Genomic DNA, 27,319 nt, shown 5'->3' with positions numbered 1-27,319 from the left:
AAAGGGAAGTTACAAGGATGAAGAGAATGTGGTTTTAGTTTCACCTTCCAAAGAGCTGACACAGGCACAGTTGAATTGGCGGAGGTCGTGGAGAGACTGATTTTTTTTTTTAAAAAAAACTTTCAGGATTTTGACTGTATTTGGTGACATGAGAAGGGGCAAATAAAAATAAGGCAGAGACAAGTGAGGTTGGAATGCAGCAGGGTTAGACTGAAGGGTAAGGGAAGTACCCAGTGAGTTTCTTCATTCACTGTCTGTTAACGATGAGAACGGCTCCAGGGCTGGATTGTGCCCTTTGTGTGAGATGTGAGTATTGTGGGTGACCTCCAGCCTCCGGATAACCACATCTGCACCAGGTGCAGCTCCTCGGAGAATGTGTTAAAGGACTGGAGCTGCAACTCTGACCTTTTCCTCATACAGGGAACAGGTCGTGACAGGAGCTACGTGAGGGTTGCAAGAGGCAGGTAAGAGGGTGACTGTCCAGAGAGGATAGAGAAATGGGCAGCCAGTACAGAGTACCCCTGCGGCCATTCATCTCAATGATAAGTATGTTGTTTTGGATGCTGCTGCGGTAGACTACCTACTGTTGGGGAGGAGCCACAGCAACTGGGTCTCGGGCACTGCACGTGGCTCAGGAGCGAATGTGGGAGAAGTGGACTGTGGTCACAATGGTGGATTCTGTAGTTAAAGAGGTGTTTGTGTGATTCTGAATACAATGGATAAACCGGGAGCTTGCAGGTGCCGAGTCAGGGCCGTCTCAGAACGTGTCCACAACATTCTATGTGGGGGGCGGGAGAGCTGCCAGAAGTTTTGGTGCATATTAGAATTAATTTCAGGGTTGGGAAAGAGAGGAGGCCCTGAAGAGAATTTGGGGCACGAGGTAGAAAGCTGAAAAGCAGGAGCTCCAGGGAAGCAATCTCTGGATTGATGCCATGTTCCAGTGACGGTAAGAATAGGATGATTTGGCAAATGAAAGCATGGCTGAGGAACTGGTGCAGGGACAGGGTGTGGTAAACTATGTGTACCTGTCGGGATGTGGCCCTCTGCTGACTGCTCCTGTGGCTCCCCCCACAGACCCCTGTATAAAGGTGATTGGAGGCACTGCTCCTCCAGGACGTTGTGGTGACACTTGCAGCTAATAAAAGCCTATCGTTCCCCTCCCGTCTCTGAGAGTTATTGATGGTGCAGCACAGGGTTTTGGATTTCCAGCTCCTGGGGAAGGTCTGACCTGTACATTACACCTGAAGCCATTATCCTTGCAGACAGGTTTGCTAGAGCGGTTGGGGAGGATTTAAACTAATTTGGCAGGGGAATGGGACTGGAGTGATAGGGCTGTTTGTTTACAAGCACATGCAGTGTGTAGTTGAGACCGTCTGCAAGGACAGTCAGAGCATGGGACAAAATTGCAATCGGTGGAATGTGATGCAGTGTAAAAGGGTGTCAAATACAGGGCTGAAGGTGTTATATTTGAATGCATGCAGTATATGGAATAAGGTAGATGATCGTGTAGCACAGATTGGCAGTTGTGATATTAAGGACATTACTGAGTTGTGGCTGAAAGAAGATTATAATTGGGAACTTAACATCCAAGGATACACAGTATAAAAAGGACAGGCAGAGGGGCTGGAGTGGCTCTGTTTGTAAAAGGTGACATCAAATCCTTAGAAAGAGCAGAAGACGTAGGATTCTTGTGGGTAGAATTAAGATGCTGCAAAGGTAGAAACTCTGTGAGCGTTACACAGGCCTCTGAATGGTAGTCAGGATGTGAGCTTCAAATTGCATCAGAAGCTGGAAAAGGCGAGTCAGAAGGGAAATGTTACGATAGTCATGGGGAATTTTGGTATGCAGATTGGGAAAATCAGGTTGTTGTTGGATCCCAAAAGAGGATTTATAGAATGCTTATGAGATGGTGTTTTAGAGCAGCTGGTGGTTGAGCCCACGAGGTAGTTAGCTATTCTGGATTGGGTCTTGTGTAATGAACCAGATTTCTTCAGGGAGTTACTCTTGCCCCACCTCCCTTTTTTCTTTATTTATATATCTTTATAGATATTTATTATGGTGAATCTGGAATTTATTGCCACAGGCAGCTGTGGAGGCTGGGGCAGTGAGGGTATTTAAGGCAGAGATTACTGGGTTCTTGATAAGGCAGGGCATGAAGGGTTATGAGGAGAAGGCAGGAGAATGGGGTTGAGAGGGGACTATCGGCCATGATGAAATGGTGGAACAGACTTGATGGACTGAATGGCCCAATTCCACTACCATGTTTGATTTTATGGAAATAGGTTTTACGAGTCCTACTTTAGGTCCTTGTGCTGTGAATAGGAGGATATACAGCCCATCTCATCTGTGCTGACCTACCAAATTTTAAAACTTGTAATTGGTTTGACAGGAAATTCAAGCAAAGTTTACTGTCTGGGTTCGCCTTGGAAGTGTAAACATGAATTGGATCCAAAAGACAAATTCCAGGGCTAATCAAAAATCAAGCTGTGCCTGTAATTACCATGACTGGCTGTTAATTGGATTTCTGTGCACAAATTCCGATCAATTAGATGGTTGGATGTTGCAACACTCGCCAGGAACATGGATCAGCACTTGGAAGCATAATGTTACTGCAGGCATGGAGATGTAGTTGAGGGTTAGACAGGGTTGGCAGGTCCCACTTAAGACTTGTGACTCCCACTTGTCAGATGTCATTTCATCCAAATATATTTACCTTGGCTGGCCCTCTAAACTATTGAAATCAGAACACACCATCTTGTGTTCACCCCCCACCAACCTCGCCCCCCCCCCACCACCACCAGTAGCTCCATTTTATCCTGGATTCTGCCTTATTTCTTTCCAGTCCTGACGAAGGGCATTGGCCACAATGTCAACTGCTCATCCCCCTTCATAAATGCTGCCTGGCCTGCTGAATTCAAGTGGCATTTTGTGTGTTCCTCCAGCTTTCTATCATCTAGAGTCAAGTTAGTGTCTGTGTAACTCTTTTCCATCACTTAAGAAAAAGATTAGCTTTATTTGTCACATGTACATTTCAACATACAGTGAGATGCATTGTTTGTTAGACCGATGAGATCATGGGGATACTGAACAAGCTCCTTACAGACAGCAGAAATCAAACCCTAGTGTTACACCTGGCACTGCGAAAGTGAGCATGACCTTGACTGTTATGATACTGTGCCACCTGACCTTTCACTCTATAGGTTCATGGCAATGGTTTCTCCACCGATGCTTCCACTCCCTGCCTGCTTTCATTTCCTAAGATAAGGTTGAGAACTGCCCCAGCTCAAGAACGACTCCATAGCTATTGTCTCCAACAACTCTAGAAACATAGAAAACCTACAGGCCCTTCGGCCCACAAAGCTGTGCCAAACACGTCCTTACCTTAGAACCTCCTAGGCTTACCCATAGCCCTCTATTTTTCTAAGCTCCATGTATCCTCCAGGAGTCTCTTAAAAGATCCCATCATTTCCACCACCTCTGGCAGCCCATTCCACGCACTCACCACTCTGTGTGTTTAATTTTAAAAAACTTACCCCTGACATCTCCTCTGTACCTACTTCCAAGCACCTTAAAACTATGCCCTCTCATGCTAGCCATTTCAGCCCTGGGAAAAAGCCTCTGACTATCCACACGATCAATGCCTCTCATATTTTGTACACCTCTATCAAGTCACCTCTCATCCTCCGTCACTCCAAGGAGGAAAGGCTGAGTTCACTCAACCTGTTCTCATAAGGCATGCTCCCCAATCCAGGCAACATCCTTGTAAATCTCCTCTGCACCCTTTCTATGGTTTGCACGTCTTTCCTGTAGTGAGGTGACCAGAACTGAGCACAGTACTCCAAGTGGGGTCTGACCAGGGTCCTATATAGCTGTAACATTACCTCTTGGCTCTTAAACTCAATCCCATAGTTGATGAAGGCCAATGTATGCCTTCTTAACCACACAGTCAACCTGCATAGCAGCTTTGAGTGTCCTATAGACTCAGACCTTAAAATCCCTCTGATCCTCTACACTGCCGAGAATTAATGTTAATGCTATATTCTGCCATTATATTTCACCATTTTACCTACCAAAATGAACCACTTCACACTTATCTGGGTTGAACTCCATCTGCCAGTTCTCAGCCCAGTTTTGCATCCTATCAACGTCCCGCTGTAACCTCTGACAGCCCTCCACGCTATCCACAACACCTCCTACCTTTGTGCCATCAGCAAACTTACTAACCCATCCCTCCAATTCCTCATCCAGGTCATTTATAAAAATCACGAAGAGTAAGGGTCCCAGAACAGATCCCTGAGGCACTCCACTGGTCAACGACCTCCATGCAGAATATGACCCGTCTACAACCACTCTTTGCTTTCTGTGGGCAAGCCAGTTCTGGATCCACAAAGCAATGTCCCCTTGGCCTCCTTACTTTCTCAATAAGCCTTGCATGGGGAACCTTATCAAATGCCTTGCTGAAATCCATATACACTACATCTACTGCTCTACCTTAATCAGTGTGTTCAGTTACATCCTCAAACAATTCAATCAGACTCGTAAGGCACGACCTGCCCTTGACAAAGCCACGCTGACTGTTCCTAATCATAAACCTCTCAGGATTTAACAAAGTCCACCCCATCTAAGCCTCTTGCAGTAAAGCAATACTAGTCAATACTGAGAGAGTTAAAATTCCTCAGAAAAGCGGCGTCCAACATTGAGGATGCACATCAGATGGGATATGCCCTCTTCTCAATTCTGCCACCAGGGAGGAGGTACAGGAGCCCAAATGTCAACACTCAATGATTTAGGAACAGATTCTTCCCTTCTGCGTCACATTTCTGATGGGTCATGAACACTATCTTGTTCTTTTTTTGCACTGAATTTCACAACATATATGAAAGTGAAAATAAACTTGATTCTGATTCCCCCACTACTGTAAACCAATTGCTCTTCTATCTGTCTGAAATTTGCATACATATTGATATCTGCAGGACATCACCTATGTCATATTGATATTCTTTAATTCCCACTGACTATTGGAAGGCCTATGTTATGGAAGTGATCATCCCACCTATACGGCCTCCCTACAGGATACTGTCTCCTCTTTAACTGTAGCCATTATGTTCCCTCTAATCAATCATGGAGCACATTCCACCCACAGCTCCAATTCTGCATCCTTTCTCTTCTGTGCCCCTGGAGCTTCTCTAAGTGGAAGCCAGTGACCAGTGGTGTGCCACGGGGATCGGTGCTGGGCCCATATATCAACCTCTGGAAGATTATATGGTGAATTGGATCGGCAGATCTGAGGATGACACCAAGACTGGGGCACAGTGGACAGCAAGGAAGGCCGTCAAAGCTTGCAGTGGGATCTGCACGAGCCGAAAAATGGCAGATGGAATTTAAGTCTTAGGCACGTTCAGTATATATACCTGGGATGCCTAAGACTTTTGCAGAGTACTGCAGTAATTCTAGGTATTGTACTGTACTGCTGCCACACAAATAAAGCACATTTCCTGACATATGTGAATGGTGATAAGCATGATTCCAATATGGGTCTGTTGTGGACTGAGAGTGGGAAGAGGACTGAATCATGCTGGGAGGGAGCGGGAAGCACCAGAGAGACATTCTATAATGATCAATAAACCAATAGTTTGGCATCAAATGACCTTGCCTGGTGTCTCAGGGCTGGCCATGTCTGCACTCGTGTCACCCCTCACCCTGGCACTCTTCCTCTATTGCATATCCCGCACCCTCTCGCAGGGCTCCACCCACCCTTGCACTTCCCAACAACCTTTGCTCCCACCATATAGAAGATTTTTGCACAGAACTCTATGCATGATGAATAAATTAATCTGTACCTGACCGTCCATTTGCATCCATCCTTGCTTCCTCCAGCATTTTCTGTGTCCATGTTCGTCCTATTTGCTTGCATTTAGAATCATAGCCATAGAACACTAGAGCACAGAAGCAGGCCCTTTGGCCCATCTAGTTCCTTCTACCTGATCATATCTGTCCAAACCAGCCTCTAAGGGCTGAAGGACCCGTTTTCATGCTGTATTTCTCTTTGTGTAGAATCTCTATTTATAAAGTCAAGGATTCCATGTGCACTTTAACAAAAACCACAGCAGATCCTGCCACTTATCCTAGTATTGGAAAGATCAAGAGAAGAAACTGTTGCATGCACCAGAGCTGTAGGAAGAACTATTGGACACACTTTATGCTGACAGTCGGATTGATGAAATTACTTTGTTGCTGCCGTACTCAACATTGCGAGAACGTGAGCTCTCACTGCCATCTACTGGCGGTACTGGATATGACAAACTGACACGGTGGGGCTGTGAGTGCTGGGCCCTGCCTGACAGGATGTCATCAAGCTGACTGAGGGGGTGAGGGCATCCTATAGATGGAATATAAAATGGAACAGTGTGTATGAAACAGAAAAACAGCACCAGTGATCCACACTCAGTCCTGACCCTGGGTGCTGTCCTTTAGTTTCATGTTGCAAGCAAGTTTATTCTCATCTAACTGTACATACAACCAAATGAAACAACATTCCTTCAGAACATGGTGAACCCACAATACATATATCACACACAGCACATAAAACAAAATATTATTGCAAATAAGTAAACAAAATATATGGAATTCAAAGTATACATAGTGTGCAGCACAGGTAAACAGTATCCAGCTTGCTAAACACAAAGTACACTGCAGATGCTGTGATCAGATCAACACGTACAAACAAGCTGGATGAACTCAGCAGGTCAGGCAGCATCCGTTGAAATGAGCTGTCAGTGTTTCGGGCCGAGACCCTTCATCAGGACTGAAGGATCCTGACAGCTTGCTGTCCTGTTGAGAACTCAGTGGTAAAAGGATATTCATTAGTCTCACAGCCTAAGGGAAGAAGGTGTAACCCAGGTGTAACTCCTGTATCTCCTTCTTTACGATAGTGGGTCAAAGAAATTGTGGAGTGGGTGGGTCGACAGCAGTACTGGAACATGTCACAAAATAAGGAGGAGAGAGACCCCAGTGATCCTCTCAGGGCCTTGCAGCTTCCATACCACACAGACAGGACACTCTGATAGTTCTCCTGCAGGCTGGGCGAGCTAGGGCTTCTCCTGCTGGAGCGAAAGAGGCTGAGGTGACTTGATTGAGATGTACAAGACGACAAGAAGCACAGATCAAGCAGACAGCCAGAGACCCCTCCCACTGTGCAAATGAGGGGGCATGAGGTGATTGAAAGAAAGTATAGGAGGGATGTCAGAGGCTTTTACACAGGCTGGTGGGTGTGTAGGAGTTGCTAGAGGAATTCAGAAGAATTTTAGGTACATGATGAAAGAAACATGGACTCCTGTGTGAGCGGGAAGGGTTAGATTGACCTTGGAGTGGGTTCAAAGTTGACGCAACATCGTGAACTGACATAACGTTCCAAACTCTGCGTTCTCCCTGTGACCACATCCCAAAGACACGTAGGTTGCTACATTGGCTGCTGTAAATTCCAAAGTTCCAAACCCGCTGAAAGTCAGAATTTCTCCTCCTTACATAAGAGTTTAAAATTACGTACAGATCCTTCAGCCTTCCATGTTGTGCCGACATTTCAACCTACTCCAAGATTAATCTAACAAATCCGCCCCCCCCCCCACACATAGCCGTCCATTTGTCCTTCATCCATGTGCATAACGGACTCGTGAATTTCCCTGATGTGTCTGCCTCCACCACCGTCCCTGGCAGCACGCTCCCACTCTGTGTGTGAAAAGACACCCTCCAAACACCTTCAGACTATGCTCCCTCTTATTTCCGCCATAGCTCTGGCTATCAGGGAAGAATGACTATACTTTATGTACTGCCTCTTGATGCAGGTGAGTGCCAGAATCTGGGGGGAGTTGAGGAGAATGTGGGATCTTGAGGTCCAAGTCCACAGCTCGCTGAAAATGGCTGCACAGGTTTACAAACAGAGACAGAGTGCAGTGAGACCACTGGCAAGGAGAGGCTGACCAGATCGGAAAAATTGCAGTTAATGGGAAGAGTTTTAATGAAAAAAGGAGACAAAATCAAAAGAAGGTGATGAATACATGACTGATGGTTTTCTCAGTACCTCCAGTTGTGTGTTTTCCCCTTAGCCGTCAGTCTGTTTTTGTATTGCCATGTGCTCCTGTCCAGCTCCTGTTCTACTCCGGCCCCTGTATTACTGAGTACCCCGTCACTCACCTGTTTCTCATTATTTCCTTTGTCTCATTGTGCTCCGCCTATCATCTAGAAACATAGAAAACCGACAGCGCAATAGAGGCCCTTTGGCCCACAAAGCTGTGCCAAACATGTTCTTACCTTACAAATTACTAGGCTTACCTATAGCCCTCTATTTCACTAAAAGTCTCTTAAAAGACCCTATCATATCCGCCTCCATCACCATTGCCGGCAGCCCATTCCATGCACTCACCACTCTCTGAGTAAAAAACTTACCTGACATCTCCTCTGTACCTACTCCCCAGCACTTTAACCTGTGTCCTCTTGTGGCAACCATTTCAGCCCTAGGGAAAAAGCCTCTGACTATCCACACGATTAATGCCTCTCATCATCTTGTACACCTCGATCAGGTCACCTCTCATCCTCCTTCGCTCCAAGGAGAAAAGGCCGAGTTCACTCAACCTATTCTCATAAGGTATGCTCCCCAATCCAGGCAACATCCTTGTAAAGGCAACACGAGTGAATCTGCAGATGCTGGAAGTAAATAAAAAACACAAAATACTGGCAGAACTCAGCAGGCCAAACACCATCTATGGGAGGAGGTAGTGACGACGTTTCGGGCCGAAACCCTTCATCAGGAGTGAAGTAACATGGGATGGTCGAGGGGGGATAAGAAGTGGGGGGAGGGATGAAGTAGAGAGCTGGGAAGTGATAGGCTAGAGAGAAATGGGCTGGGGGAGGGTGGAGCATTATGGGAAATAAAAGAGAAAGAAAGGTAGGGTTGGGGGGAGATTATAGTGGGGGGGAAAAGAGAGAGAAAGAGAACCAGACTGAAATTATAGATAGGGATGGGGGTAGGGGGGGCAGGGGTATCAACGGAGGTCAGTGAGTTGGATGTTCATGCCGGCAGGAAGGAGGCTACCTAGGCGGGAGATAAGGTATTGCTCCAGCGACCTGCGTGTGGCCTCATCTTGACGGTAGAGGAGGCCATGGACAGACATGTCGGAGTGGGAGTGGTCTGTGGAATTGTCTGCCTTTTTGTTGGCCATGTGGAGCAATCTGTGTTCCAAGCCTACACCGGTATCTGTCCTCCTCTTTTCTTGCGTTATATCAATGACTGCATCAGCGCTGCTTCCTGCACACATGCTGAGCTCGTCGACTTCATTAACTTCGTCTCCAACTTTCACCCCGCCCTCAAATTCACCTGGTCAATTTCTGACACCTCCCTCCCCTTTCTAGATCTTTCTGTTTCTATCTCTAGAGACAGCCTATCCACCGACGTCTACTACAAACCTACAGACTCCCACAGCTACCTGGACTATTCCTCCTCCCACCCTGTCTCCTGCAAAAAATGCTATCCCTTTCTCTCAATTCCTCCTCCTCCGTCGCATCTGCTCTCAGGATGAGGCCTTTCATTCTAGGACAAAGGAGATGTCTTCCTTTTTTAAAGAAAAGGGCTTCCCTTCGTCCACTATCAACTCTGCCCTCCATCGCATCTCCCGTATTTCACGCACCTCTGCCCTCACCCCATCCCCCCACCAGCCCACCAGGGATAGAGTCCCCCTGGTCCTCAACTATCACCCCACCAGCCTACAGATCCAACATGTAATCCTGTGTAACTTCCGCCACCTCCTACGTGATCCCACCACCAACCACATCTTCCCCTCCCCCCTACTCTCGGCTTTCCACAGGGATCGCTCCCTACGCGACTTCCTTGTCCACTCATCCCCCCCATCATTCCCCATGGACGTCCTTCCGGGCACCCATCCCTGCAAACGGAGGAAGTGCTACACCTGCCCCCACACTTCTTCCCTCACCAACATCCCAGGCCCCCGACAGTCCTTTCAGGTGAGGCACCACTTCACCTGTGAGTCAACTGAGGTGATATACTGTATCCGGTGCTCCCGATGTAGCCATTTATACACTGGGGAGACCCGCCGCAGACTGGGAGACCATTTCGCCGAACACCGGCGCTCATTCCTCCAGCAATGGCGGGAGGAATTGGCCACACACTTCAATTCCACAGACCACTCCCACTCCGACATGTCTGTCTATGGCCTCCTCTACCGTCAAGATGAGGCCACACGCAGGTCGATGGAGCAATACCTTATCTCCCTCCTAGGTAGACTCCTTCCTACTGGCATGAACATCCAACTCACTGACCTCCGTTGATACCCCTCCCCTACCCTTACCCCCATCCCTATCTATTATTTTAGTCTGGTTCTCTTTTTCTCTCTTTTTCCTCCCTCACTATCATCCCTCCCCCCCAGCCTTACCTTTCTTTCTCTTTTATTTTCCATAATTCTCCACCTTCCCCCTAGCCCATTTCCCTCCAGCCTATCACTACCCAGCTCTCTACTTTATCCCTCCCCCCACTTCTTATCCCCCCTCGACCATCCCATGTTACTTCACTCCTGATGAAGGGTTTCGGCCTGAAACGTCGTTATTACCTCCTTCCATAGATGCTGTCTGGCCCGCTGAGTTCTGCCAGCATTTTGTGTTTTTTAACATCCTTGTACATCTCCTCTGCACCCTTTCTATGGTTTCCACATCCTTCCTGTAGTAAGGCGACCAGAACTGAGCACAGTACTCCAAGTGGGGTCTGACCAGGGTCCTATATAGCTGCAACATTACCTTTCAGCTCCTAAATTCAATTCCACGATTGAAGAAGGCCAATACACCATATGCCTTCTTAACCACAGAGTCAGCCTACGCAGCTGCTTTGAGCGTCCTATGGACTCGAACCCCAAGATCCCTCTGATCCTCCACACAGCCAAGAATGCCATCAGATTTGACCTACCACAGTGAACCACCTCACACTTATCTGGGTTAAGCTCCATCTGCCACTTCTCAGCCCAGTGTTGCATCCTATCAATGTCCCGCTGTAACCTCTGACAACCCTCTACACTATCCACAACACCTCCTACCTTTGTGTCATCAGCAAACTTACTAACCCATCCCTCCCAAACCATCCAGGTCATTTATAAAAAGGATCGGTTACAACACTGTACAGACAGTCGAAAGAAGCTGCAGAGGGTTGTAAGTCTAGTCAGCTCCATCTTGGGCACTAGGCTACAAAGTACCCAGGTCATCTTCAAGGAGCAGTGTATCAGAAAGGCAGAGTCCATTATTAGGATGCCCAGCACCCAGGGCATGCCCTTTTCTCATTGTTACCATCAGATGGGAGGTACAGAAGCCTGAAGGCACACACTCAGCAATTCAGGAATAGCTTCTTCCCTTCTGCCATCCGATTCCTAAATGGACATTGAACCCGTGAACACTACCTCACTTTTTAAATATATATTATTTCTGTTTTTTGCATGATTTTTAATCTATTCAATATATGTATTCTGTAATCTATTTATTATTATTTTATTTCTATTTTTTTCTTCTATATTATGCATTACATTGAACTGCTGCTGCTAAGTTTACAAATTTCATGTCACATGCTGGTGATAGTAAACCTGATTCTGATTCTGACCCCCAAACAGTAGCAAAGATGTGGTTTACAAATTACAATGGGACATATAAAATACATTTCAAAAGGGCAATGTTACAATAGTCATGGAGGATTTCAATATGCAGGTAGATTGGAAAAACAAGATTAGTGCTGAATCCCTGGTGATGGAATTTGTAGAGACGGCTTTTTAGAGCAACTCGTGGTTGAGCTGACTCGGGATCAGCTATTCTAGATTGGGTGTTGTGCAATGAACCAGAATGGATTAAAGAGCTTAAGGTAAAGGAAATCTTAGGAGATCAGTGATCATAGTATGATAAAATTCACCCTGCAATTTGAGGAGTTGCTAAAGTCAAATCTATCAGTATTACAGAGGAGTAAAGGGAATTACAGAGGCATGAGAGAGGATTGGAAGGAAACACTTCTAGTTTGACAGGAGATCAGCAATGGCTGGAGTTTCTGGGAGTAATTTGAAGGCATAGGATAGATACATCCCAAGCAAAAGTATTCTAAAGGCAGGATGAGGCACTGTGGCTGACAAGGGAAGTCAAAGCCAATGTAAAAGCCACAGAGAGGGCATATAATAGAGCAAAAATTAGTGGGAAGTTAGAGGATTGGAAAGTTTTTAAAAACCAACAGAAGGCAACTAAAAATGTCATAAGTACGAAAAGGTGGAATATAAAGGTGAGTTACCAATAATATTAAAGAGGATACCAAAAGTTTCTTCAGATATAAAAGTGTAAAAGAGAGGCAAGAGTAGATACTGGACCGCTGGAGAGGTAGCAATGGGGGGACAAGGAAATGGCATATCAACTGACTATGAATGTTGCATCAGGCTTCACTGTGGAAGACAGTAGCAGTATGTCGGGGTTCGAGACTGTCAGAGGGCAGAAGTGAATGGTTTCCATAACTAGGGAGAAGGTGTTTGGGAAACTGAAAGGTCAGAAGGTAGATAAGTCACCTGGACCAAATGGTGTACCTCCCAGGGTTCTGAAAGAGGTGGCTGAAGAGACTGTGGAGATATTAGTAATGATCTTTCAAGAAGCAGCGGATTCTGGCATGGTTCTGGAGGACTGGAAAATTGCAAATGTCACGCCACACTTCAAGAAGGGAGAGAGGCAGAAGAAAAGAAACTATAGTCCAGTTAGTCGGACCTCAGTGGTTGGGAAGATGTTGGAGTCGATTGTTAAGGATATGGTTTCAGGGTACTTTGGAGGCACATGATATTCAGCGTGGTTTCCTGAAGAGAAAATCTAGCCTGCCAAATCTGTTGGAATTCTTGGAAGAAATAACCAGCAGGACAGACAAAGGAGAATTGATGGATGTTGTGTACTTGGATTTTCAAAAGAACTGTGACAAGGTACCACACATGACACTGCTTAACAAGTTAGGAGCTCGTGGTATTAAGGGAAAGATTCTAACATGGATAAAGCCCTGACTTATTAACAACAGGTAAAGAGTGAGAATAAAGGGAGCCTTTTCTGATTGGCTGCTGGTCACCAGTGGCGCTCCACAGGGGTCTGTGTTGGAATCGATTCTTTTTACATTATTTGTCAATAACTTGGATCATGGAATTGTTTTGTAGCCGATTTTGCAGATGATATGAAAATAGGTGGAGGGGCAGGTAGTGTTGAGGAAGCAGACAGGCTACAGGAGGACTAAGAGAGATGAGGAGAATGGGCTGAGAAGTGGCAGATGGAATAGTTTTAGGAAGTGTATGGTCATATACTTTAATAGAAGAAATTAAAGTGTAGACTTTTTTCTAAATGGTGAGAAAATTAAAAAATCTGATGTACAAGGGGACTTGGAAGTCCTCATGCAGCATTCCCTAAAGGTTCATTTGCAAGTTGAGTCTGTGGTGAGGAGAACAAGTGTGATGTTAGCTTTCATTTTGAGAAGAGTAGAATATAAATGTAAGAATGTAATGTTGAGGCTCTATAAGACACTTATGAAGCCTCACTTGGAGGATTGTGAGCAGTTTTGGGTCCCTTATCTAAGAAAGGATGTGCTGATATTGAAAGGGTTCAAAGGAGATTCATGAAAATAATTCCAGGATTGAACGGCTTATCATATGAGGAGCATCTGACGGCTCTGGGCCAGTACTCACTGGAATTCAGAAGAATGAGGGGGACTCTCATTGAAACCTATCAAATGTTGAAAGGCTGGATAGAGTGGATATGGAGAGGATGTTTCCTATGGTGGGGGAGTCTAAGACCAGAGGGCACAGGGGGATGTCCATTTAGAATAGAAACGAGGGGGAATTGTGGTGACCCCGTGGACTTCATTACTACATGTGGCTGTAGAGGTCAAGTCATTGGGTGTATTTAAGGCAGCGGTTGATAGATTCTTGATTGGTCAGGGCATGAAGGGATACGGGGAGAAGGCAGGAGACTGGGGCTGAGAGGGAAAATGGATCAGCCATGCAGAGCAGACGTGAAGGGCCAAATGGCCTAATTCTGCTCCTTTATCTTACAGTCTTATGGTAAAGGAGGCATATGACATTCTTTTTTTATTACCTGAGGCACTATGTTCAAGAGTCAGGAAGTTATGTTGCAGTTTTATAAAGTTCTAGTTAGGCTGCATCTGTAGTATTGCATTCATATCTGGTCGCTCCACTATAGGAAGGATGCTGTGGCTTTGGAGAGGGTGCAGAAGAGATTTACTAGGGTGCTGTCTGGATTAGAGGCGTGTGCTATCACAATAGGTTGGAGAAATTTGGATTGTATACTCTGGAGCAGTGGAGGCTGAGGATGAAACCTAGTAGAAGGTTATAAGGGGCATAGACAGAGTCTTTTTCCCAGGGTTCAACTATCTTATCTTAGAGAGCATGCATCTAAGTTGAGAGGGGTAGGTTCAAGGGGATGTACTGGAAATGGTGAGAAATGTTAGACAATAAGGAACAGGATTAGACCACTCGGCCCATCAAGTCTGCTCCACCATTCCATCAAGGCTGATTTACTATCCTTCTCAACCCCATTCTTCTGCCTTCTCCAGTAATTTTTGATACCCTGACTAACAAAGAACCTATCTTTAAGTATACTTAATGATTTGGCCTCCACAGCCATTTGTGGCAATGAATTCCACTTTGTGGCTAAAGAAATTCCTTCTTATCTCTATTCTAAATGGACATACCTGTATTCTGAGGCTGTGCCGTCTAGTCCTAGAATCACCCACTACAGGAAAAATCATCTTCATGTCCACTCTGTCTAGGCTATTCAATATTCAATAGGTTTCAATGAATGTTCTAAACTCAATCGTGTGCAGGCCCAGAGTGATCAAACCATCCCCACGTGCTAACCCTTCCATTCCGTCAAGCTTCTCGAGATCCTCTCCAATGCCAGAACATCTTCGCGTAGATAAGAGGCCCAAAACTGAAATCTATGTTCCAAGTACGGTCAGATCAATGCATTACATCTTGCTCTTGAAGTGAATGTTAACATCGCATTTACCTTCCTTAACACCAACCCAACCTGTAAGTTAACCTTTAGGGAATCCTGCACAAAGACTCCCAAGTCCCTTTGCATCTCTAATTTTTGACTTTTCTCACCATTTAGAAAATAGTCTACACCTTTATTCCTTCCACCAAAGTGCATGACCATTCACTTCTCAACACTATACTCCATCTGCCACTTCTTTGCCCATTCTCCCAACCTATCCAAATTCCTCTGCAGGCATCCCTTCTTCTAGAACACGATCTGCCCTCCATCTAACTTTGTATCATCTGCAAATTTGGCTACAAAGCCATCAGTTCCATCATCCAAATTGTTGCCATACAACGTGAAAGGAAGCGGTTCCAATACTGACCCCTGTGGAATTTGTCACCAGCAGCCATCCAGATTAGGCTGCCTTTATTATGACTCTTGCTCCTGCCAATCAGCCAATCTTCTATCCATGCCTTTCCTGTAATACCATGGGGCTCTTATTTTGTTAAACAGTCTCGTGTGCAGCACCTTGTCAAAGACCTTCTGAAAATCCAAGTCTAGCAGTTCTCCTTTGTCTGTCCTGCTTGTTATTTCCTCAAAGATTTCCAACAGATTTGTCAGGCAAGATTTCTCCTTAAGGAAACTATGCTGACTTTGGCCTAGTTAAACATAAGCCTGCAAGTCCCCTAAACCTTATCCATAATAATAGACTCCAACATCTTCCCAACCACTGAAGTCAGGTCAACTGGCCTATAATCTCCTCTCTTCAGCTTCCCTTCCTTCTTAAAGAGTGAAGTGACATTTGCAATTTTCCAGTCTTCCTGAACTATCGCAGAATCTAAAGATTCTTGAAGGATCATTACAAATACTTTGGGGAATATTCTATCTGGTCCAGGTGACTTATCTACCTTCAGATCTTTCAGCTTCCCAAGCACTTTCTCTTTAATAATAGCAAATATACTCACTTCTCTTCCCCCCCCCCCCACCCCCGACTCTGAAATTTCTGGCTTAGTGCTGGGTGTCTTCCATAGCGAAGACCAATGCAAAGTACTTCTTAAGTTCGAACGGCATTTCTTTATCCCCCACTACTACCTCTCCCGTGTCATTTTCCAGTAGCCACTCTAACTTCTCTTTTACACTTTATATATCTGAAAAAGCTTCTGCCATCCTCTTTGATATTTTTGGCTAGATTGCCATCATATTTAATCTCTTCTCTCTCTATGTTGTTTGTAGTTGCCTTCTATTGGTTTTTACAGGTTTTTCAGTCCTCTAACTTCCCACTAATTTTTGCTCTATTATATAACCTCTCATTTGTATTTAGGCTGTCTCTGACTTCACAGTTGCTTCATCCTCTGTTTAGAATACTTCTTCATCTTTAGGATGTGTCTATCCTGCACCTTCTGAACTGTCCCCAGAGACTCCAGCCATTGCTGTTCTGCTGTCATCCCTGCTGGTTTTGATGTCCAAAGTGACCTAGAAGTGAATCAAAGGTCACTGGAAGTGAACAAGCAGTTAGGAAAGAAGTGGCATGTTAGCTTTTACTCCGAGAACTCCTGCTTAGCGGTAACAAACTGTTACTGCGACGGTGGGTCTCACATCTGGAATATTGTACACAATTTGTCTCCTTATCTAAACAAAAGGGATGTACTCATAGAGGACTGGACTGGTTCCAAGTACAGCAGGGGTGTTATTTAAGGAAGGGTGGAGCAGATGAGCCCTGGATTGTCCCGAATTTAGATGAATGAGAGGTCTTAATGCTTAAGGATTTAACAGTTGACCAGGACTGCACACAACACACTAAGTACAACCAAAAGAGGAGACGTAACTCCCCAAATCTTCTGTTCCCTAGCTTATGTAGGCATATGTCTTCTTCATCAACCCGTCTACCTGTGTCATCTCTTCAGGGATGAAGACCTGATCTCTTGGTCTCTCTGTTCATCCACATTCTTTGTCACCCTTACTGCTTATTGTGCAGAACCTACCCCTATTCAACCTCCCAAAATACATAACTTCACTCCTGTTGGGAATAGATGCCATCTTGAACGCGGGTTTCCGCTAACAGCTGTTGTATTAAAAAAATCTTCATTTTTATCACTTGTGTTTATTCTTAGAAAGGGCATCATTTATTGTCCATCCCTGTTAATGGAGGGAGGGATCTGGGCTGATGTGGATGTCGGAGCTTTAGAGAGGGTGCAGAGGAGATTTACCAGGATGCTGTTTTATTAGAGAGCATGTCTTACGAGGAAAGGCTGATCAAGCTAGGGCTTTATTCTTTGGAGTAAAGGATGATAGAAGTGTGCAGGATAATAAGAGGCATAGATTGAGTGGATAACCAGAGATTTATGCCCACAATGGAACTGGCTAACATGAGGGGGCATAATTTTAAGGTGATTCATGGAAAGTATAGGGTGGGTGGGGATGTCAGAGATAGCTTCTTTAAACAGAGTTGTGAGTGTGTAGAACACAACAAGGGTGGTACTAGAAGCAGATACATTAGGGACATTGAGGAAACTCTTATGGATGATAGAAAAATGGAGGGCTATGTAGGAGGAGGAGGGAAGGGTTAGATTGATCATTGAGTAGGGTAAAAGATCAGTGCAACATGGTAGGCCAAAAGGCCTGTACCATGCTGTAAGATCAAGCTTCGGCAGATTGGGCAATACTCTTATGTAACCCAGTCTCAACAATTTATAATTTTACTGAGTACTTCACTGTTGGGAGTTGTGTTTATTTGATGAGCAGAAGTTCCAGCTACTCTGACACACAGGTGCCTAAATGCCCAACAGAATTATTTCAAAGAACAGGAGTTTAAGTCTAATGCAATGCAGCAGTTAATTTGGACACTGTGAGCTTCCAGTTTGGGTCTGTATCTGGAGGTTAGAAGTTTGAGAAGGTGACCTTATTCAAGCGTATCGGGAGGACATGACAGGTAGATATTGAGATGTTTTCACTAGCGGGGGAGTTACGAATGGAAGTATATGGATACAATGGTCATTTAAAACTGAGCTGTGCAGTTTTTCTTTACAGAAAATTGCAAATCTCCACCTATTGCTTGTTGACTCCAGCCTCATACTCTCACTTTAATATTCTATCACCCCTTTATATTCTCAATTCCAATCCAGGGTCTTGACCCAAAACATCAATTAATCCTCTGCCTCCACAGATGCTGCTTGACCCCTCGAGTTCTCCCAGGGGTCCAATTTTGATCTACAAATCTGAAGATCACTAGAAGCGTGAGCTGGAGGTAAACATTTGAAAGATCAAGGTGTTGAGGATAACGTGGAACTGTCACAGAGAAGTTGAGGCCTGGTATTGACTGGTGGGGCAACTGGCAGCCAACTCCTGTTGATGTCCTTGTGAGACGCCGGCTGCATCGGGGTTGCAGCTCAAGGTTAGGTTTTTTTTAGGCACCTAGAGATGGTATGGGGGACAGAAATGGGAGTTCGGGTCAGGTTAGAGTTTAGGAACAGGGATGCGGGTGAATTAGAGGACAGGCTGTAAGCCAATGACATCATGTCAGACTGGCAGACCTGTGTGGCCAAGGGACCTTTAGATGCGTGAATCAGCAAGACCAGAGTTCATGGCCTAGTGTTTGGGATCCTGTCATCAGCCAGTCCAGAGTTTGAGGCCTGAAATTTCAGTCCTCATCGCCAGGTCCTGGATAGGTACTTAAGATCAAAGCCCAAGGGTTAATGGCAAGCCCAGATCAAAGCCCAAAGGTTGATCAATGTCCAGAAGTGGAGGACAGATGGTAAGAGCCCCAAGACTGTGAATCTCTGCAATTGCACTGGGGAAGTCAAAGGCTCAAGGTCTACAAGTGTATGAGCCTGCTGAAGACGGCCTGCCCGTGTGGAAGGAATGGGGCTTGCTTTGCAGTTGTTGCTTTGTCACTTGGCATGTTCTGATCTGTTATGTTCTGTGAGGTTTGGCCAAGAATTGTGAGCATGAATGCCCCAGAATGCATGGCAACACTTGCAGACTGCCCTCAGCACGTCCTTGGGCGTGTTGGCTGATAATGCAGGTGACTCATTTCACTGTACACGTGCTAACTAAATCTGAATCTGATGTAAACAGAATTAAATCTGTTCTAAGTGCTGGGTAAGAGAGAGCCCAGTCAGTGTAGCAGAGAGGAAAACCTGAAGCTGTGTTGTTGGATGCTTGGCATCACAGGGTGAGTCAGTGAGAAATCATGCTGCCTCACATCTTGGGTTACCTGTGTTTGATCCCAACCTCTGGCACAGTCTGTGGGGAGTCTGCACATTCTTCTTGTGCTTCTCTGGGTCTCTCCCGAAGAAATGCTGGTCAGTCTGCCGCTGTGAGGTTTCCCCTGGCATCTGAGTGGCAGCAAGACTAATTGAGGTCAGGGGTGAAGTTAACAGACGGAAGAGATAAAATGGGATTAATGTAGATGGGTATTTGGTGGCTGGCAGGGATACCGTGGGCCAAAGAGCCTGTTTCTGTCCTGTACAACTCTGGAATGTGTGGTGACACCTGCAGGCAGGTTTTGAAATCCCCATGACGACAGGAACCTCACTACCCAGCTCTGCGACCTTGCCGGTGTCATGCCAAGCAAGGCCACTTCAGATACCAGTTTGGGGCCACACACAGATCAAACCAGGTGCCACATTTCCTTTCCCAAAGCAAATCTCTATGCTTATCCAACTGATGCCAGCGCCTTCGTTCCTGTGTTTATAGATAGACAATAAATTCAAACTCTCAAACTCCCATGGTGGGTTTTGAGTCCTGGATTACTTGTTCAACAATATAAACAAAATCCTTCAGATTTCTAACCTTCATGTGATGGACACCAATGGTCCCTTTAACACACTGGAGACTTTGTATTCAGATTCATTTATTTATCACATGTATGTTGAAACATACAGCAAAGTGTATCATGTGTTGACAACCAACACACCCAAGGATGTGCTGGGGGCAGCCCACAAGTAGTGCCACACACTTGGTGTCAATCGAGAATGCCCACCACGCAGCAACAACAAACAATAACAGACAAACACGCACCCTTCTCACTTCCACACCAGCAACACACACAGACATACCTCCTCCGGGACCCTCAGATGTAGGGCCTTTGACCTCTGGATTCGCTGACTTTATTCTTTGACATCTGGTATCACTAATCTCTGGACTTTGACCTCTGGGTAATGGCTCCATGACTCACTCATCACCAGACTTTGACCTCTAGGCCTCAAACTCCAGGCTAACTGGGCGTGGTTAAGGCTTTGGGCCAGAGATCTGAAGGTCGTTAGTTCGAGCCTCAGGCGAGGCAGTATGTGTATCCTTGAGCAAGGTCTGCTCCTGCACGTTTACAGCCCAGTGGTGGCAGTTGGTGCAGTATGGACAAGACAAGACTCACTGATCATGGGCCTCCAGGGTTAGTGGGCGTCCAAACTGAGTGCTGCATCCTGAACAGTGACCCCTGGCTCTTCCCCCCACACACCCACTCTACATTTATTATCCCTGACCTCTCACTTCCCCACCCCAACCTTACACCCTAACCTGACTCCCAACACAGTTCCCAAAAACTATCCCTACCAACTTAAAAACTAACTGAGCCACAAACCCAAAAGATATCGCAGTTTACACTTGTGCAGATCTGCATGCTTCGCCATTACTTAAAAACAAACCAGAAAAGCCACTGTGTTCTTTGTGGTGGGGGGTGTATTTTGAGCACAACATGTGGAGTTAAGGTGCTGCAGGCATTCAGTGGAAGAGTAAAGAAACAAGCCACATTACAATTCTTTCAATGGGCATGTTTATTCTACTCTGCATTAGGGTTTAGGACAGTGTTGTTTAAAATTCACAATGCTACAACTTTAAAGCTTGAAATAAGAAGACGTGATAAAATCAATTTTGCTTTATAGTACGTTCCTTTGCACCAAATAATACTGAAATATTAATACTTTGCATTCAGCTTAGTGGTAATTACATGCATGGCATTGAAAATATATAGCACACGAGTCTCTGAATAACACAGAGCATCACTTAATAAATAGGATTTACAGAGTGATTGTTCTGACAGACTGGTATCTCCTTCCCATACACTTAAACACAATGTGTTCAGACCGTGCATGTGTAAAATTGGCACTTGGTATAATATAAAAGTAATGCTATTAAACTGAATCTTATATTAATTTTACATACCCATATACACTGGTAAAGCCAAAAAATAAGATCTAAATATTTTATTTACTATATACATAATCAGAATCCGGCAAGCTCCCCCCTGCCTTAGCTAGAACAGTGATTTCCCAAATCTGACAGCCACTTCTATTTTGCATTCACTGAGATATATAAAATATACATGCGCTCTGAACACTGCTCACTCTGCCCTCATCTCTCTGAAGGCCTGATATTTTCTCCCCCCCGGTTATTGAAACCTACTGGGCTCTGAATCAGCGACGATAACAAAGTTGGAAATTCACTCATTGTTAACTAGTTGCACTGCCGGCTCTCTCCGCTGTCTCGCGGTGGCTGGCTCTTTCCGTGCATCTGCTGTAAGTTTGGAATAGTAGCAGCAAAACAGGGTTCAGTCCTCACTGACTAGCCACAAACAGTGCAATGGAAAGTTCAATGTCTGAAATTATCTTATTATTTGGCATTTTGGAAAGGGGCCTTAGAATTGCCCAGTGTTTGATTTAAAGAAAACTCTTCCCGTGAAGTGCACCTTCACCATGATTTTCGCTTCATGTAACACGTTATGTGCATCCCAGACAAAACACACCTCCTCTTCCCATTGTTGTGACACATAGACATTGCTTTGAAAAAAATCTAATTTTGAAAATACTGACAAAAATTTCTTACCATCATTACTGGGCCCTTTTGCTTTGAGGGCAGGGAAGAGTAGGATTAAACTCCAAATAAAATTGAACAATGTTTTTAAAAGTGAACCAAAGCCTTCACAAGTCTGCAAAATAACTTCTGCCTACATTCCACAACTGGAACCCCCAAGCAAGTTCGCCTTGAGTGGAACAGACATTCCGTAGTGGGACAGCAACGCTGGCTAGCTCCGCAAGAAATATATCCTCATTTACCCATCTGTGACTGGCTGGTTACAGGGCTCCGACTCGGTGTAAGGCACAGAATCAGCAAATTTAACAAAACTACTGCGGGTCAGAGAATAACCAGCAACTTCTGCAACTCTCCTTGTGGCTTCATTGATGGGAGTGATCTCATTATACGTAGATGCCTTCTGGGTTGAAGCCTGAAATCAGAGGATTCTGCAGAGCCCTTAGATTACTGGGCAGCTGCCGTGCTGAGGTAGGCCACTTCAGGGAACCTGTAGGAGGGGAGAAACCACTCATTAAAAAAAAAATCAATTCACCTTACTGCCGACAACAACATGAACATCCATTTTTCAACCAGGCAGACCTTTACAAAAACACAGTTTGGTGTCCCAGTCATGTGCACTTTTCTAGAATTCTAACTAATCTGTTTTGTTCCGCACTGACTCCGTCACTAGTAATTCCATGAGGAATGTGACCGAGGGAAGCTCTTAGGACCCACACTGCCAGGTTCAGGAAGTTATTACCCCACAAACATCAGACCCCTGAACCAGCGTGGATAATGTCCCTCACCACAACACTTGACTGATTCCACAACCTATGGACTCTGCAACTCAATTCTCAGTATTATTTATTTTATTTGTACTGTTTGTCTTGCACATTGGATGTTTGTCAGTCTTTATGTGTAGTTTTACACTGATTCGATTGTTCTTTTCGGTTCTACGGTGGATACCTGCTACCGTGAATGAATCTTAGGGTAGTATCCGTGCTGTAATTGTTATGTGGTGATGGTCTGTCAAACCTGATGATGACAGGGAACCAGTGCAGGAGAGTTGTGTTTAAAGTGGAAAAGCTGTTGCACTCTTAACTTTGGGCAGCTGGGTCCAGTGGTACAAATATATGTCAAAACTGGGGTCTTCCTTGGTTCTAGCACATCTCCATAACTTCTTTTGCATCTCATCATGCCCTTTGCTCTCCACAAAGTGTTGCACTGGATATCTCTGTTGATCTCACCCGCCCATTCTGTGCTTAGTTGGTCCTTTGCCCAGCACATTGATGCAATCATAAAGAAGGTGTGCCAGCATCTTTACTTAGATTAAGGTAGGTTCAGCTTGTCACCAAACACTCTAACAAACTTTTACAGAGGCACTGTTGAAAGTATCCTAACTGGTTGCATTACAGCCTGGCAATTCCAACACGTATGAATGCAGGAGGCTGCAGAGTGTTAGTGGCACAGCCCTCCCCTCTGACAGCATCTACATGAGGTACAGCCGCAAGAAGGAGGCATCCATCAACAAGGACCTCACCATCTGCGTCATGCCCTCTTCCCGCTGCTGCCATTGTGCAAAAGCCTGAAATCCCACACCACCAGGCTCTGGAATAGCTATTTTCCTATGACCATCAGATTCTTGAACCGACCTGCACAATCCTAACACTACCTTAGCAACAGAACCTCTTGCACTACTGCAGGCTTGCCTCTGATCATATTTTTCTACACTCAATTTTTGCACCATTATTGCCTTCACTGAATTGTATACTTTACGTTCTGAATCATGGTGCCTGTGACATTGCTTTTCATTGTATGTGCACATCACAATAAACCCAACTTGTTTAATTTCTGTGTCTCTTGAACAGGTACACCAGCACCCCTCTAACTCCAACAACACCATTCTCTGAAAAATATTCTAGCTTCCAAATCGTTATACCAAAGTGCAATCGATGAGCCACTTCCCTGTGTGTTTATTTAATGTTTCCCACACCCCTATGCAGAATCTTTGAATTCTTTAGAGGCTGCAGAGGAGAATTACCAGGACGCTGCCTAGATTAGAGAGCACCTATTATGAGGACAGGTTGGGCGAGGAAGGACTTTGCTCTCTGCAGTGAAGGAGGATGAGAAGTGACTTGATAGAAGTGTACGAGATGATAAGAGACATGGATAGAGTGGACAGCCAGAGACCTTTTCCTAGGGTAGCAATGATGAGTCATAATTTTAAGGTGATTGCAGGAAAGTATTGGGGGGGTGGGGGGGAAAACATCAGAGGTAAGATTTTTGTTTTTTACAGAGTGGTGGGTGTGTACAATGCCCTGCCAGGTAGAGGCAGATGCATTAGGGCCAGTTAACAGACTCTTAGATTGGCACATGAATGAAAGAAAAATAGAGCGCTATGTGTGAGAGAAGGGTTAAATTGATCTTAGAGTAGGTTAAAAGGTCAGCACAACACTGTGGGCCAAATGGCCTGCACAGTGCAGCTGTGTCTATGTTCTGTGTTCTCATTGCTCACATTCCACACTCGCACAACCAACAAATTATTAAACCCGGTCTAGTCTACTATTGGTCTAAACACATCCTTTAATATTAATGTTAGGCCTCTCTTTTTCCATTTTTAACCATTCTTTCTTAATGGAAAGTACTCGGGACTATTTCTCATCTTTGATCATAATGCAAAACCACACGTTATAGAGTCACGGAGTTACGCAGGCCAGAATGAGACCATTCAGCCCAACTTTCTCATGCTGACCGAGATGTCTATCTGAGCTAGTCCCATTTGACTATGCCTGTATCTATCTTGTCCATGTACCACTTCCTGGTCAAAACCATGTGCGAGGTGAGGATGCGTTGAGAGTCATTTGTTACAAATTCATTATGCATCCTCATAGAACACTAATCATTTTAACATTTTACCATTCTTCCTTTTTTATAATTAATGTTAAACAGCTCTATTTGCATTTTCAACTGTTCTTTCTAATTGGCAATTATCTGGGATAATTTCTCAAACTTGCTCATGATGCAATTACAGGCTCAGAGTCGTACAGCAGGTCTGACTGTGCTCATCCCAATTGCCTGCATTTGGCCCATCTCCCTCTGCACCTTTTCTATCCATGTACCAGTATAAATGTCTTTTAAACATTGTAAGTGTACCCACCTCTACCACTTCCTCTGGCAGCTTGCTCCATATTTTCAAGTATTAGACTCCCTTACCCCAACAATAAAAAAGACCATCCGCCTCTTAATTTTATAAAAAGTCCCATGAGATCCAGTCCCTCCTTACAACTCAAGACCTCCGGGTGCAGCAGCTTCTTTGTGAATTTTTTTTGCACCCTTTCCAGTTTAATGATGTCCTTCCCTCAGCTGGGTGACAGAACTAAGCACAAGTGACTCCCAGCAACTAGTACGGTTGTGACACAAGGTCCCAACTCCTGTATTCAATGCCTGACTGATAAAGGTCAGCATGAAAACACCTTCTTCACAACCCTGTCTATGACTGTCACTTATATGTACTTGTGCCCCTCCGTAGCTCTCTCCACACCCTACCATTCACTGGCCCAGGGGGAAGAAAAGCTGTTGTGTAGCTGAAACAACAATCTTAGTGAACAATAACTACTTTCACTTCCAAATATTTCTTCTGTGCTCTCCCATTCTGCTTATCCTTTTCCAAAATCAACTCCTTCAAAGCTATAACCTTTCCTTCACTTGAATCCTGCCTCCTCCAACTCAAACCACTTCAAGGAACAACCTTCAGCACTAATCGTGCAAAAATCCATACGTCCTCAGTGTAAACCATCTCAGTGAAGTTTCAGAAGTTATTTAAAACTGAAAACAGAACCAGTATGCAGAAGGCAATCTTGGGGATTATGGAAGGATGTGACAAGTTAGTTACTAATAACTAACTTGTCAAACCCATAGTGTAGGACAGTGGCGCAATGGATAAAATATCTGATTATGGATCAGAAGATTGCACTTTCGACTACCACCTGGCTAGGGGTATGGGTGAAGGTGGAACTTGATGGGCCAAAGGGCCTGTTTCTGTGCAGTAGGTCTCTATGATTGGCCGAGTGGTGCCACAACAGCAAGACCAAGGAATTCAGGAGGAAACCAGAGGTCTATGAGCCAGTTCTCATCAGGGGATCAGAGGTGAAGAGGGTCAGCAATGTTCAGAGGGCCCGTCCTATACGCAGCAGGCAAGTGCCATTATGAAGAATCACAGCAGCACCTCCACTTCCTTAAGTTTGCAAAGATTCGACATGACAGCTAAAAATTTGACAAATGTCTATAAATGTGTAGTAGAGAGTATATTGCCTGGCTACATCACAACCCGATATACAAACACCAATGCCCTTGAACGGAAAATCCTACAAAAATTAGGATACTTCCCAAGGTCATCGCGGATGAACCCACCATCTTCACGAAGCCTTGTCGCAAGAAAGCAGCGCCCCACCACCCAGGTCATGCTCTTTCTCACTGCAGGAACACCATCAGGTTCACAAACAGCTATTACCCCTCAACCAGGAGCGGATAACATCACTCCTCCCATTACTGACCGTTCCCACAACCTATGGACTCACTTTGAAGGACTCTCTATTTCATGTTCTTAATATTTATTGTTTATTTATTATTACTGTTTTTATTGTGTTTTTGCACAGTTTGTTGTCTTTTACAAACTGGTTGTCTGTCTGGCAGTCTTTCATTGATTCTATAACGATTATTGGATTTAATGCATATACCTGTAAGTAAATGAATCTCAGGGTTGTATATGGTGTCACACATCTACTTTGATAATAAAGTTACTTCTAGCTTTTGAATTAAGTGAATTGGATAGAAAACTTCAGGATTAAAACAAAATTGTTCTTATCCAGAGATTGGTAAGATTTGGAAAGCACTCAACACGGAGTGGCTGGGTTGAAAGGGTGCATTTCAGTGTTAGCTTGATAAGGCAGATACATCTCAGGCAACAATAATGCCTGGTAAGAAACAAGACAAATATGAAGAAATTCTTGAAAATCTGGAGCAGTTGCATTTAAAATGCAGGAGGCTGCCAAAGGGTATTTTACAGAGGTGTCCAAAGAGATTCTCCATGAGATCCCGTTCCAGCTCTGACATGTCAGCCCATGGCTTCCTCTTATGTCCTGTCTGGGTAGCCTCCAAACCTGATGGCATGAATATAGATTTCTCCTTCTGGTTAAAAAATACCCTTCTTCTCCACTCTGACCTTTTACCGCTTCTCACCTGCTTATGTCTTTGCCCTGGGTCCACTCCTCGTTCCCTTTCTGCTATGGTCCACTCTCCTCTCCCATCAGATTCCTTCTTCAACCCTTCACACACCTGGCTTCACCCATCATCTTCCAGCCCTTGACCTCTTCCCCCACCATCTCCCCACCTCCCACCCTTTTATTCTGATATCTTCTCCCTTCCTTTCCCATGCTCAGCACAAAACTGTTTATTCACTTCCATAGATGCTGCCCGACCCATTTTCTGA

General features: G+C 44.9%; 1 protein-coding gene across 10 annotated transcripts in view; it reads right to left on the bottom strand.

Annotated features, from left to right (window-relative positions):
• Nucleotides 1-20,798: 20,798 nt before the first annotated feature.
• rassf8b (Ras association domain family member 8b) overlaps nt 20,799-27,319 on the bottom strand; it is a 170,614-nt gene continuing 164,093 nt past the window's right edge. For all 10 annotated transcript variants that reach the window (XM_059987718.1, XM_059987717.1, XM_059987712.1 and 7 more), the window contains one exon: nt 20,799-22,339. In XM_059987718.1, coding sequence (XP_059843701.1) covers nt 22,236-22,339 — 104 coding nt within the window. In that variant the 3' untranslated portion in view covers nt 20,799-22,235. The remainder of the gene's footprint in view (nt 22,340-27,319) is intronic.

This window comes from Hypanus sabinus, chromosome 13 (assembly GCF_030144855.1).
Source record: "Hypanus sabinus isolate sHypSab1 chromosome 13, sHypSab1.hap1, whole genome shotgun sequence".
NCBI classification, from domain to species: domain Eukaryota; kingdom Metazoa; phylum Chordata; class Chondrichthyes; order Myliobatiformes; family Dasyatidae; genus Hypanus; species Hypanus sabinus.
The sequence above is the reverse complement of the archived record's forward strand: the minus strand, read 5'-3'. Positions and strand labels throughout refer to the sequence as shown.